Genomic DNA, 14,840 nt, shown 5'->3' with positions numbered 1-14,840 from the left:
TTGAGGAACAAGACTGATAAGGAGGTCAGCATGACTTTGTGTATGGGAGATCATGTCTTCCAAATCTGATCAAGAATTTTGAGGAGGCATCTAAGTGTGTGATTGAGTGGGCGGTATAAATATATATATATTAGACCAAGTGTAGACCGTTGGGTCTGTTTCCCCAACGGCGTTTGCGGGGCGGGGGGGGGGGGGGGGGGGGGGGGGGGCTGCGGCTTCACACTAACCTTAACCACCCCCCCCAAACACACAGGTGAAATTAAGCAGGAGTAGGCCATTCGGCCCTTTGAGCCTGCGCCACCATTTAATATGATCATGGCTGATCATCCAACTCCGTATCCTGTATCTGCCTTTCCTCCATACCCTCCTATCCCTTTAGCCACAAGGGCCACATCTAACTCCCTCTTAAATATAGCCAATGAACTGGCCTCAACTACCTTCTGTGCCAGTGAATTCCAGAGATTCACCATTCTCTGTGTGAAAAATGTTTTTTCTCATCTCGATCCTAAAAGATTTACCCCTTATCCTTAAACTGTGACCCTTTGTACTGGACTTCCCCAACATCTGGAACAATCTTCCTGCATCTAGCCTGTCCAACCCCTTAAGAATTTTGTAAGTTTCTATAAGATCCCCGCTCAATCTTCTAAAATCTAGCGAGTACAAGCCGAGTCTATCCAGTCTTTATTCATATGAAAGTCCTGACATCCCAGGAATCAGTTTGGTGAACCTTCTCTGTACTCCCTCTATGGCAACAATGTATTTGAGCATTGGGCATCGTGACATCACACGATGGAACGTCCACCAGGGGCTGGGGCTCCTGCAAAGGCATATGTAAATGAATCCATTCCGATTGGACAAATGTGAACATTGGGCATTGTGACATCACACGATGGAACGTTCACCATGGGCTGGGGCTGGTGCTGCTTCTATGGGTGAGAAGCCAGTTTATTTTTGAAATATTGGGGGGGGGGGGGGAGAAGGATTTGATTAAAAACGTGTACTTAAACACGACGAAATGTAATGAGAAGCGGATACTTAGAAAGAAAAGTGAAATCTCTACCGAAATGGAAAAGATGTCGGCGATTCTGCATCTGGTTTCGGAGTTGCAGTGAACCAAAGGAAGAAAGTCCGATTGGACATCTGTGAGCATTGGGCATTGTGACATCACACGATGGAAACGAATCAAAAGGAAGAAAGGCAGCCGGACGGACGGCAGGCGACAGGCACACAGTTTTATATAATAACTAGACCAAGTGCAGACCCGTTGGGTCTGTTTCCCCACAGCACGTATGCGGGGGGGGGGGGGGGGGGGCGAGGCATCACACTCACATTAACCACCCCCCAAACACACAGGTGGGGGGAGGGGGGGGGTGAGAAGAGGGGAGGGAGGGGCGAGGAGGAAGATGAAATGGGACAGATTTGGGAGGGAAAGGAGAGCGGGGGTAGGGGGTGAGAGAGGAGGATGGGGAGAGAGATGTGGGTGAGGGGTGGGGGGGGTAGGGAGGGAGGGGAGGAGGGAGGGAACGGGAGAGGGGGGGGGTGGAGAGAGGGGAAAGAGTGGGGAGGGAGAGTGGAGGGGGGGAGGGGGGGGAAGAGAAGTGAAGTGGAAGAGAGGGAGGAGTGAGGGATGGGGAGGGGAGAGAGATGTGGGGGGTAGGGATGGGGACAGAGAGGAGGAGGGAGGGGTAAGAGTGTGGAGGGAGGGGGAAGAGTGTGGAGGGAGAGGGAGGAAGAGTGGGGAGTGGGGAGGGATAGTGGGAGGGGGAAGGGGGTGGAAGAGTGGGGAGGGTCAGAGGGGTAGGGGAAGGGGTGGAAGGGAGGGGGCGAGAGAGGGGTGGAGGATGGAAAGGGGTGGGGTGAGGGAGAGAATTGGAAGAGTGGGGAGGGAGGGGTAGGGGGAGTGGGAATAACCGTGCATAGTTCCTTGAAGGTGGAATCCCATATAGATAGGGTGGTAAAGAAAACTTTTGGTATGCTAGCCTTTATAAATCAGAGCATTGAGTATAGAAGCTGGGATGTAATGTTAAAATTGTACAAGGCATTGGTGAGACCAAATCTGGAGTATGGTGTACAATTTTGGTCGCCCAATTATAGGAAGGATGTCAACAAAATAGAGAGAGATTTACTAGAATGTTGCCTGGGTTTCAGCAACTAAGTTACAGAGATAGGTTGAACAAGTTAGGTCTTTATTCTTTGGAGCGCAGAAGGTTAAGGGGGGCTTGATAGAGGTCTTTAAAATGATGAGAGGGATAGACAGAGTTGATGTGGACAAGCTTTTCCCTTTGAGAATAGCGAAGATTCAAACAAGAGGACATGACTTCAGAATTAAGGGACAGAAGTTTAGGGGTAACATGAGGAGGAACTTCTTTACTCAGAGAGTGGTAGCGGTGTGGAATGAGCTTCCAGTGGAAGTGGTGGAGGCAGGTTCGTTGGTATAATTTAAAAATAAATGGGATAGGCATATGGATGAGAAGGGAATGGAGGGTTATGGTATGAGGGCAGGCAGGTGGGACTAAGGGAAAAAAAAGTTGTGTCAGCACGGGGGTAGGGCCGAGATGGAGAGGGAAGTGCTGTAATTGGGTAGATATGGTGCAGGGGGGTGGGGGAAGAGGGACAGGGGAAGGGGGCGGGGGGAGAGAGGGAAGGGGAAGGGATAAGAGAGAGAAGGGGGGTGGGGGACAGAGGAGAGGATGGGGTGGGAGAGGGAGAGAGAGAGAGAGAAGAAAGATAGAAAGAGAGAGAAAGATAGAGAGATAGATAGAGATTAGATAGATAGATAGATAGATAGATAGATAGATAGAGAGAGATAGATAGATAGATAGATAGAGAGATAGATAGATTTGGTGAGAATGTAGATAGTCTAATTAATAAATTGGAAGACAACATGTGGGAGCCATGCACACTATAGAAAATTGTCCAATGGTAAATCACTTTGTAAATTAGGTGGAGTGTTGGTAGTTAAAATTTGATCAGGAAGTCAAATTCTGGCAGATAAGGTAGAGTAAAGTGTCAAGGAACTTGATGTACCGGGAGATCGTGAGGTGCAAGTCCATAGCTCTCTTAAAGTAGAGACATGCGTGGATAGGCTGAAGGTGCGGCATTTGGTATGCTTGCCTTTAAAGCCGAGGCCCTGAATATAAGATTTGCGACATCATGCGGCAGATGTTCAAAATAGTAAGATTTTTACTGAACTGTCTGCAAAAAAGGAATTTCACTGTACGTGGTTAAATGTACCAATAAAGTACCATTGAACATCTGTTAGACTGCACTTAGAGTATCATGTACATACATGATTCCCATACCACAGATTTGATGTGGTAGCAATAGAAAGAGAGCAGAAGAAATCCACCAGGACGTTACCTGGAACGGAAGGCCGTAGTACCCGTGGCGGGGGAACTGCCCCCTACCTGACCTTACATTACACGGACAATGCAAAGTGACTCACTCACTTTTACACACCGCCTACGTATTGGATTTCAATTTCCCCTGTAGCATCTGCTCAAAATCACATTCAACAATTTAGTATAATTTGATAAAACTATATTTATAATCATTTACCAATCAGGTGTAGATGGTGGAGAGCGAGAAGGAAGACTTCTGGTTTCCAGCTGTTCCAGAGATACAGACTTCCATAATATTGGATTCCACACCATTCCACCAATGACACGATGGCAGGACTGATTTTTGATAATCCTGTGGCAAATAAAATTGAGACCTTAAATACTCTGAATCCTCCCATTTTTGAAAATCCACTTCTCATTCTCATGATAGAGAATTACAATTCTGAATAATAAAATATAGTCCAATTATATACAGCTTAATGTAACACTGATTATTTTGGGCAATGGATTCTTTACCTAAGTCATGCAAATATCAAAGTCTTGATGACACCACCAGTAAGAATTTACTTAATTTCTTGTTCCAAACAACAGGGTTAGTACACTTGGAACAGCTATAAATGCAATTAAATTTCAAGGACTTTCAAGGTCCAAAAACTCAATTTTCAAGGACCAAAACAGAAAACATTGATGGTTTATCAGACACTTGTATATAAATTGCTTAGTATTGGATTATTTGATTATGTACCAAATAAAAGTAAGTAAGAAGGTTGGCTGGTCAAACGTTGAGGGATTACGTGAAGACCCCGCCAGTACGCATGCGTGTCAATCTTCAAAGCAGCGGTGTGAAATCACAGACAACAGTTATTTAACTGAACATAGTAAGATAAGAGAAACTATAATACCAGTTGACCTTTATGATAGAGGGTGGGCGTGGAGGGCACGTAATCCCTCAACGTTACTCCTCATAAAATAAAGATTAAACTTCAAACTGGTAAGTTCTCGTTTAATCTTACTATTTTACTTCTGAGTCACGTGTGACTACGTGAAGATTTTAAAGCTCTGTGATTTCATGCCGTGGAAACGAGTCCAGGCGTCATACACTGCATCAGTAGGCCAATGATGAGTGAACATTAATATTGCATTCAGACATGACATACATATAGACATGTTGATGCTATTAATGAACAATAGTGGCAATAGTAACCTCCCTCAACCGGGAGGAAGTATGAAACATACTTAACATAGAGTTGGCAAATACCCCCCGATCTGGCAATGGGTTTATTCTGAATATTTGGACAGATCAATAGTTTGACCATCCTGCAGCTGCTAGGATGTGGTCCATAACCCTGCTGCTGAGGAATAGCTGTCCTGGTGGAGTGAGACTCAAAATGTCAATGTTCACTCCTGTATATGGCAGACCCATTTAACCCTCTGGAGAAGGTTTGTAGTGATTCCTTCTAACGAGGTTTTATGTAACTAACAATATTGCTAGTCAGAGGCTCTTAGGGATCTTGACATACTGGTGTAGATGCGTGATAACACGCAACCCAAGGTCAATGGGATATGCAACATCTAGTTTGGTCTTATGTCCCTGTCTACTCTGCTTGACTAATAATAAACAAAACATGTTATTATAGCCCACAGATATGATCATCCTATCCAGTGTAGAAATGACAGGACCCGTAGGGCTGTACTCAGCACCATGGCATAACCACTAGTAAGTGAGTTTGACCAAGGACAGGGATGTTGCTGGTGCCCATCAGCGAAGTGACGTAGCACAATGTTAACAACCCATATCTCTGCGTCCCTAGACCTGGAAGGTTTTAAGTTGACGATACCCTTCATAATTTAGATGTCAGAGGGTGAGACTGGACAGAGTGGTTTTTGTTCCCCGCAGCCAAATGATGAGGAGGTACTTCCAGCACAGTAAATGGAACTTTAACTTAATGTTATATCCCATAAAACTGAATTTCAAGGTGTCAGTCATCCGTGCCGAGTTAAACGTAAAGAAGCATAAATACTTCCCATCTCCTATGAGGAATGTTGCTATTTGGTGCTATCCCTGCGATCTGCAGTGAGCACTCCCAATGCTTTTGGTTTGACAACCCGAGCTGCAGGAACAGTCTCTGAGTCTGTAAGTCAATGAATTGATTATATCATGCAGAGGATGGTTTCAACATCACAACTGAACCAGCATCTTTTTTGTGTCCAGAAATAACCATATAAGGTTTTATGCTCATTCCCCATATCAGCGGGAACCATGGGTATAAAACCCAGGTAGGCACTATGAAAAAGCCGGAAGCGGGAATCATGCTGAATTTTGCAAGACCCGTCTTATGAGGCCAAATGGAGGAAGATATAAAAGAACATTCCTCCCTAGTGTAGCTAGAATGCACACTTCGCCACTGATATGCCTCGTATTTTTTGCAACTGGTGATTGAGCCTAAATGCAAACATCTCGATCGTTAGTGTTCCATCGATCTGCAATGCCATTAAATACTTTGTGATCGCACATCCATTCTGTGTTGTCATTGATTTTGCATGATAATACACCAGTGCTAAATGCGGTTAGGTAAAACTATCACCGGATACTTTGATTTGATTGTACCTTTGTGATTAACATATACCACCACTAAAGTGTATCACCTTGGACTTGTGCATGTAGATTATGCATATTCACACACCCTTTAATGCACAGAATGCACCTGGTGTCCATTGGCAGTTGATACCATGACTGAACAATTGATAACTCATGCTAATCCCATCTGCCTCCCGATGGTATTACAGGTGCACAACCTTTTATCCGAAGATCCAAATAATGAAAACCTCCGAATAGCGGACATTTTTTCGGTCCTTGAAGAAAGGTCCTTGAAAACGTTCACCGAGCGCGGCCCGCAGAGGTGACAGCGGAACCTCCGGTCGGTCCTCGAAGAAAGGGGAACTAAATCCCCATTCATAAAAGAGAAGGTGAGCACACATTGCGCGGGAGAGTAAGAATCCCAAGACAAAGTTGAGTGAGCGTTCACCGAGGGTGGCCCGCAGAGGTGACAGCAGAACCTCCGGTCGGTCCTGGAAGAAAGGGGAACTAAATCCCCTTCATAAAAGAGAAGTGGAGGGTATATTGCCCGGGAGGGTATATCGCCTACCTGGAAGAAACCGGACATTTTTTCCAGGATGTCGTCTGCACACCAAAGCTCACCAAAGCTCACGTTTGGCGCTAAACATGGCAGGCCAAAGCTCGCGTTTGGCGCCAAACGCACGTCGCCTCTGCTGAACACGGATATAAGAGTGTGAAAATGTCGCCTTAGGCCTCCTAAGGGCATGTAGCCCCGCTAGGGTGACATGAGTGCGAGAGGTGATTCAATGCTGCGGTCACATTTACAAATTCAGGAATTCATTCAACACACTGCATTTCATACAGACATTTGTTCTACAAGAAAAAACTACATTGAAGACTCAAACTCGCGACCGAGGAACTGCCGGGATCAAGGCGCAAACTCGCGACCTTGCGGATATGAGCCGAGCACTCTACCTCTGTGGCAGCCATTAAAATCTACGCTAAAAAATTTCCATTCCGAAGGTCGACAAATTCCGAATTACGAAAAGTGTCTGGTCCCAATGATTTCGGATAAAAGGTTGTGCACCTGTAGTACATTTCCAATCTTTGAGAAATAGCATCAGTTTGGAAATTACTGAAGATTTACGGATGAGAGGTTTAGTGGAGCAACGCTGAATACTGTTCGTCCACCATTGTGACTTTGATAGTTTCAGCTGGGAATAGCAGAGCAATATCTTTTGTCTCAGAGCCAAATCCCAGACAAATAAATGGATTGATTGTATCCCAATAATCAATAGTTTCAGTTGGTATCAACTTAATTTAAATTTAACTGGATGGGTGAGAACCCAATTTCTCAAATATAACTATGTGGCTGATAAGGCTAATTGAGTAAAATATAGTATGTTCAATATCATCCAGATTGGCCAACACTTATTTGTTAGCTCTGTGCAGCCGATGCACTGATTGGAGTGATTTGGTAAATAATCTGGAAACTGAAGTTAGCCCATTTTGCAACGCTGCTGAGTGTATCATTGCCTCATCCAGTTAAATTTCAAATATCTCCGAACCCTGTGAGCGGAAATGATCACATGGAAGTTATTCAGAAATGTCTATACTGCACATGTGGGTTGAGGCTGTTGACAATGATCAGCCCATATCTCCAATAATTGTGAGGCTGCCTTGAAAGGCAACTCCATAAACTAATTTTATGTTATCCCAAACCAGTGTAAATATTCAAACCAGTTTAAATATTACCAACTTGTAACCGTGACAGGAGACATCATCGATGTGGCTCCATACCTTTATCCGAATGGGAGGACTTATGCAACCCGACCCAGGAGCTGCATCAACCATGTGTGCATGATTTTTGCACTTCTGCTCCTGGGAGGTAGAGGAGCTCAAGTACAGGGTTGGTGCATCTTCCAGGAAGGCCGTTCTGGGCTGTGGCCTGAAAAAGACCTTTGTCCTGGTTGTACGGCCTTCAAGTTCTCATCAGATTCAGTGTATCGTGGTTTGCTGGTGGGTGCGTAGGGGTGCTGCCGCCAGAGAAGTTGAGGTCTTGCGTGATGATGTTGCCTTCATGAGCTCGACGGCCCTCGTCGAGCTCTTGACTTGTTTCAACAAGTTGCCCAAATGGCAGTATCCCCCAGATAGCTGTTCACCACAGGAACACTGAGAGAAACACAGTTCCCTGGTGCTGGGTATTTGGTAGTTGTCATTCACAGCCTGCTCTTGCTGCTGGTCGTGTTGTTCCTGCACCCCCAGCACACTTGTGGTATCTTCAGCCAAACCCCCGTCTTCAGAGTCAGCCCAGAAGTGACTCCTAATGCTCCCCTCTGTCGAGGGAGATGCATTATGCAGCCCTCAATAAGGTGCTGCCATGGGCATCCTATGACCCCATGGTGACTAGACTACATATCACATTGCAGCATCTGCTCCATCAACCGCTCCATGCGGGATATGCGATCGGAGACTGTTGACGGAGACAGGTCGGAGACTGTTGATCAATAGCGATCCAGGTGCAGCCTACCGCTGCTGACTACCCGCAATTCCGTGGTCCTCCGCAGTCAGTCTAGATGCGGTCCATTCCTGTAACATATTCTCACAAAAAAATAGCACAAAACGACCTTAGAGTAAGGAATTTACCTGCATGTCCTGTTTTAAACCTTCTGCTGCAGGGGCAACGCTCCCCCCGAGCCTGGCCTCGTGGTCGTAGTTGTTGCAGCCGGGATTCCCTCTGTGGTCCTTGTAGAAGGCTTCCATTGTCGGGTTTTTTCCCCCTGAGCTTTTCCTCCGCGGTCCCTTATAGCAGGGCTTCTCCGCGATGTTTTCCATTCGGGGCTTCCCCCCCCCCCCTCCGAGCTGGGTATCCCCGCAGTAACTGCAGCCGGGATATCCCCGCGGTCCCAATATAAGGCATAGCCGCAATTTACATAGTCGGGGGGTATCCTGCTGTGTTAGTCTAGGTGCCACTGGCACCAATATGAAGCCGCAGGTTTTACAGCCAGCGAATTCACCGCCGCCCGCTACCCGCATTCCGCGCGGTCTTCCGAGCGCCTTGGTCCGTGGGCGGGATTCCCCGAGGTCATGACCGGGATTCCATGAAGTTCGTGACTGGGGTCCCGCCTCCGTCCACGTCTTCGACCCGGACTTTTAGCAGGACCTCTAAGTAGAGGTTCCTGCAAGAAGATATAAACCTGAAAAGTTTTTTAAAACTTACCTTCAGGTCTCCGCTGGCAGGAGCATCGCGTCCACCCTGCCAGTCGTAACGCAATGTGATAGACGACATGACACGCATGCGTACTGGTGGGGTCTTCACGTAGTCACTCATGTGACTCCGAAGTAAAATACACAATAAACCGTATTACAAATACACAATAAACAAGGTATGCATTCTTGTACTATTACATGGGTATGACCGCACATAAAAAATAAATTTCAGCAAAATGGCACCGAGTAAAAATATTGATTTAATCAGCAAAATACTGATTTTCAGGTACGAGAATACTGAAATGCTCCCACAAAACTTGGCAGCTCCGAATGTATCGCGATATCGGCAAACTACTAAAAAACCCTTAAATTCCAGGAGCTAAGGTGGATCCCTGGATCCCTTTTTTCATTTTCAAATGTTGGCAGGTATGTAATTGTACCTTGAAATGACACTGTTTTCTTGCCTGTTTAAACTTAATTTATACTGTAATTTTTTTGTACCTTACATAACACATTTTTCTTGCTTATCACTTCTTAATTTACACAGAAAATATGTGATAATCACACCTTAAAATGACACCAACTCCCTGCTTGTTTACACTTGATGCATATTGAAAATATTTCATTTCACTCCCACACCTACTTGTAACATACCTGTTCCTTGCTTGTTTACTCTAATTAGAGAGAAGTATCCTTATCACAGGAATTTTTTAATAATGTTTTCATTATTATTATCGAATGACACAATTTCCGTGCTTATTTACCCTTAATATACACACACTCCCCCACACGCACTCCAGGGCTCGAAATTAGCAGTTGCCCTCAGTCCCGCCGGGCAACCTAAAAGCCATGCCATTTTGCCCGGCTTGGCAAGCACCCGGGAGACCTAACGTTTAATTCAAAGTGGGCCCCCTCTCTATCTTTCTCTCTCTCTCTCTGTCACTCTCCGTCTCCGCCCGCCACCCGTATCCGTGTCCATGTCTCGGGTCTCCTCCCGCTGTCCGTGTTGCAGGTCTCCACCCGATCCTCGTCCACTGGCACGGCCGGCCGCCTTACACATGCGCACAACCACGGCCAGCACCAAAGATCCTATAGCGAGGATCTTTAGCCAGTACATCATCGGCCGTGGCCGTCTGTTTATTTATTGTGTATATATATATGGTCTATGGTATATAGACACAGTGAACTTTTATCTAAACTCAGGGCTGAGGCGGTGCTCCGGTGGCAGCGGCACGATTCGGGGCTGAGGCGGTGCTCCGGTGGCGGCGGCATGACTCGGGGCTGAGGCGGCAGCAACCTGAATCCGGGGCTCGGCCGCGGGCCAGTGGACGACTTCGTCGGGAACTCGCAGGTCACAGGTTGGTGACCTGTTTTTACGGAGTTCCCGCGGCAACAGCTGCGTCCGCTGGACTGGAGGGCGACATCTTCAGCAGCTTCGACCACCCCGGGCCGCGGAGCTTGAACTGGCCCGTTCGCGGAGCTCGGTTGAGCCGCGGGACCGATTTACCATCGCCCGGTGGGGTAACAACATCGGAGGCCTGGATCGCCTCAGCGCAGAGGGAGAATAAGGAGGGAAGAGACAGTGACTCTAAGATTTTTGCCTCCATCACAGTGAGGAGGTGCCTGGTGAACTCACTGTGGTGGATGTTAATTTGTATTTATTGTGAGTTTTGTTATTTATTATTATATGTATGACTGCAGGCAACAAAATTTCGTTCAGACCGAAAGGTCTGAATGACAAATAAAGGAATCTAATATAATCTCCTGTTCTGTATTATGTTTACATATTCTGTTGTGCTGCAGCAAGCAAGAATTTCATTGTCCTATCTGGGACACATGACAATAAAACTCTTGACTCTTGACAAACAAAAAAGGGTTCTTGGGGGAAAAAAAGAACTACCTTAAATTTAATTGCTTCTGGTTGGGTACCTATAGTAGGATGAAGACTATTCCATGCTTTAATTGTGCGGCGGAACTCCATGGAGCAGCCAGCATCTCTGGATAGAAGAAATTAGGTGACGTTTCGGGTAGAGACTCTTCTTTAGATTTCCTCTGGTGTTAGTGTTTTAGTTTAATTTAAACATAGTGTGGAAACAGGCCCTTCGGCCCACCGAGTCCACGCCAACCAACGATCACCCATACACTAGTACTATCCCACACATTAGCGACGTAAGTCAAGAGTCAAGAGTGTTTTATTCTCTCATGTCCCAATTAAATCCTTACTTGCAGCAGCACAACAGAATATGTAAACATAGTACTCTGTAAACAATGTTATAAACGAGAAAACAAAACAGTGGATATTTATATAAGAATATATAACTATACACACACACACACAATTTCCCTCCTGAGATTAATAAAGTTCTATCGTATAGTATCGTGTGCGTAGGAAAGAACTGCAGATGCTGGTTTAAACTGAAGATCGACACAAAAAGCTGGAGTAACTCAACAGGTCAGACAGATTCTCTGGACAAAAGGAAAATATTACTTTTTGGGTTGGGTCTGAAAAAGGTTCCTGCACACCTTTGGAATGTGGAAGGAAACAAGAGCACCAGGAGAAAACCCATGCGATCAAAGGGTAAAGGAGCAGACTCCATACAGACAGCACCCATATTCAAGATCAATTCCGCGTCTCTGGCAATTTTAGGCAGCAACTTTATGGCCAATGTACTGTCCCATAGTCTTGAACCGAGTTAAAACATACAGTAACTGTAAAGGGGAACATAGCATCACTTAGAGATTTAAGACTGAAAATGGATAGTTTCTTTTTTTTACTTAACCAAAGTTATCAACGTATAATTTTTTGTGTGTTGGAAAACAAAATATAGTGGCACAGCTGGTGGACTCACACGCGAGGGATCTGTGTTCGATTCTGTCCTCGGGCACTGTCTGTGTTGAATTTGCACATTCTCCCTGCAAGCATGTAGGTTTCCTCCCACATCCCAAAGATGCATTGGCTTTGTAGGTTAATTTGACTTTGTAAAATTGCCCCTAACGTGTAGGGAATGGGTGAGGAAAGTGGGAAAACAGAACTTGTGTGAATGGGAAGACAAAAATGCTGGAGAAACTCAGCGGGTGAGGCAGCATCTATGGAGCGAAGGAAATAGGCGACGTTTTGGGTCTAGACCCTTCTTCAAACTGATGCGAGGGTGGAGGGGGTGGGAGGAAGAAAGGAAGAGGCGGAGACAGTGGGCTGAGGGTGAGCTGGGAAGTGGAGGAGAAAGCAGGGACTACCTGAAATTGGAGGTCAATGTTCATACCGCTGGGGTGTAAACTGCCCACGCAAAATATGAGGTGCTGCTACTACAATTTACGGTCCACAATTTAGGGCCTCGCACTGGCCATGGAGGAGGCCCAGGACAGAAAGTCGGATTCGAAATGGGAGGGGGAGTTGAAGTGCTAGGCCACCGGGAGATCTGGTTGGTTATAGCGAACCGAGCATAGGTATTGGGCAAAGACATCGCCAAGCCTATGCTTGGTCTCACCGATGTAGAGCAGCTGACACCTAGAGCAGCGATGCAATAGATGAGGTTGGAGAAGGTGCATGTGAACCTCTGCCGCACCTGGAAAGACTGCTTGGGTCCATGAATGGAGTCAAGGGGAGAGGTAAAGCGACAAGTGTAGCATTTCCTGTGGTTGCAAGGGAAAGTGCCAGGGAAAAAGAAAGGAAGAGTTGGAGACAGTAGGCTGTGGGAGAGCTGGGAATGGGAGGGGAAGGAGGGAGAAAGCAAGGACTACCTGAAATTAGAGAAGCCAATGTTCATACCGCTGGGGTGCAAACTACCCAAGTAAAATATGAAGTGCTGTTCCTCCAATTTGCGGTGGGCCTCACTCTGGCCATGGAGGAGGCCCAGGACAGAAAGGTCGGATTCAGAATAAGAGGGGGAGTTGCAGTGCTGTGCCACTGGGAGATCAGGTTGGTTATTGCAAACTGAGTGTAGGTATTGTGCGAAGCGATCGCCAAGCCTGCACTTGGTCTCACTGAGGTTGATCATACGCTGAATAATCCAACCAGAATTTTGATTGGAAGTGGAAAGAAATATAGAAATTGCATTCATTGCAATGAGTAAAAGGAGATGAGATACTGTATTTTGCTGCATGTCATTGTGGTGTATATCATGTCTTGATTGGTGAATGTTTAGTTTGTGACTTTATTTGAAGCAGAAATAATACGTGAATGCTTCATTGAGCATAATTCTGACTGGTACCTACGCACTTCGTCCGAGCACATTATCGCACGTGTCATGCAAGCCGTCTTAAATGACCACCTAAACTGTCATTTGGCAACCTAAAAAGCTGCCTAGGTTGCCCGGCTGGCAACAGGGAAAAAAAAGTTAAGCAAGAGCCCTGCACTTCCCCACACAGACACACTCACGCCCACATACATACATACACACACACACACTCACTCACTCACACTCATCCACATACACACTCACACCAATGCACTCATTCACACCCACAAACATACACTGACATTGACACTCAATCACAGGAACACACTCACTCACCCACACACATGCACTCACCCACTCCAGACCGGCCCCTCCACCAACATTCCTTGATTCGACCGCCACCCGGAGCAACCAGCTCCAGCGTGGTGCTGCCTGCCCAACAACCACGAGGCCGAGATGCCACCACGAGGAGCAGCAACAACATCCACTTCCTCTCCGTTCCTCACCACCTTACCGGCCAAACCCAACCACTGAAATTGCGGCCCGCAGCTGCCGATTATCACCACCTCCCTGGGCGGGGCCACTGTCGCTGACCTTCACAGTCTCCCTGGACACCGATGCTGCTGCCGACTACCCGTATCTCAACTCCGCCGACCCTCGCTTCTCCACCGGCCACCAGCGGGCCAGAGCCGACACTCACCTCACCAGACCCACACACATCCTGCACTGGAGACCCGACCTTTTCTCGTCGGGTTTCCGTTGTCGTTGGGGCCGCAACGAGGAGCGGCCTCCAACGGGAAGAAGCCGGGGACTCTGGTGCCGACTCACCGTTGCCGTCGCGGAGCTGGCCGAGACCGGAGCGGGTGGAGCGGTGGAGGAGCGCTGCTGCTGCTGCTGCTGCTGCTGCTGCTGCCGATGCCGCTGCTGAGTCGGAGGCTGCTACTGCGGGTCTGCGGACGGCGGCACCGGGAGCCCGCGGATCCCTGGAGGGAGACCGCTTTTCGGGGCTCCTGCAACGGCGAATTCTCCCGCCCGTGTTGCGGGGTTGAAGAGCTCCTGGAGCGGGGCCTGACACCACTGCCCCGCGCGGCTGGAATGGCCGCGGGACTTTGCGAGCGCACACCGGGGGCTCTAACATCAAGACCCGGTGTGCGACCTCGCACCACCCGGCGTGGCTTCAATGGCCGCGGGACAATCGCCATCGCCAGCCGGGGGCTTTGACTTTGACTCTGACATCGGGGGGGGGAGAGTGCAGTGGAGAGATAAGTTTTTTTGGCCTTCCATCACAGCTATGTGATGGATGTTTATGTAAAATGTAATTATGTTGTGTCTGGGGTCTATTTGTGTGTAATGTATGGCTGCAGAAACGGCATTTCGTTTGGACCTCCAGGGGTCCAAATGACAATTAAATTGACTCTTGACTTGACTCTTGACTCTTGACACCCTCCACGATGCACACAGCACGTGGTCTGACTCTGCTGGGTCCTAGTGCTCCCCCCTCCCTACCGCCTACAGGTGAGGAGCATTGTTAGCAAACATATCATGTTTCCCGACTTA

The 14,840-nt window shown here is 47.3% G+C and overlaps 1 protein-coding gene across 4 annotated transcripts in view; it reads right to left on the bottom strand.

Annotated features, from left to right (window-relative positions):
* LOC129710598 (tyrosine-protein phosphatase non-receptor type 3-like) overlaps positions 1-14,840 on the bottom strand; it is a 161,648-nt gene that overhangs the window by 73,960 nt on the left and 72,848 nt on the right. For all 4 annotated transcript variants that reach the window (XM_055657732.1, XM_055657723.1, XM_055657741.1 and 1 more), the window contains one exon: positions 3,559-3,693. In XM_055657732.1, coding sequence (XP_055513707.1) covers positions 3,559-3,693 — 135 coding nt within the window. The remainder of the gene's footprint in view (positions 1-3,558; positions 3,694-14,840) is intronic.

The sequence above is a fragment of the Leucoraja erinacea genome, chromosome 2 (assembly GCF_028641065.1).
Source record: "Leucoraja erinacea ecotype New England chromosome 2, Leri_hhj_1, whole genome shotgun sequence".
NCBI classification, from domain to species: Eukaryota; Metazoa; Chordata; class Chondrichthyes; order Rajiformes; family Rajidae; genus Leucoraja; species Leucoraja erinaceus.
The sequence above is the reverse complement of the archived record's forward strand: the minus strand, read 5'-3'. Positions and strand labels throughout refer to the sequence as shown.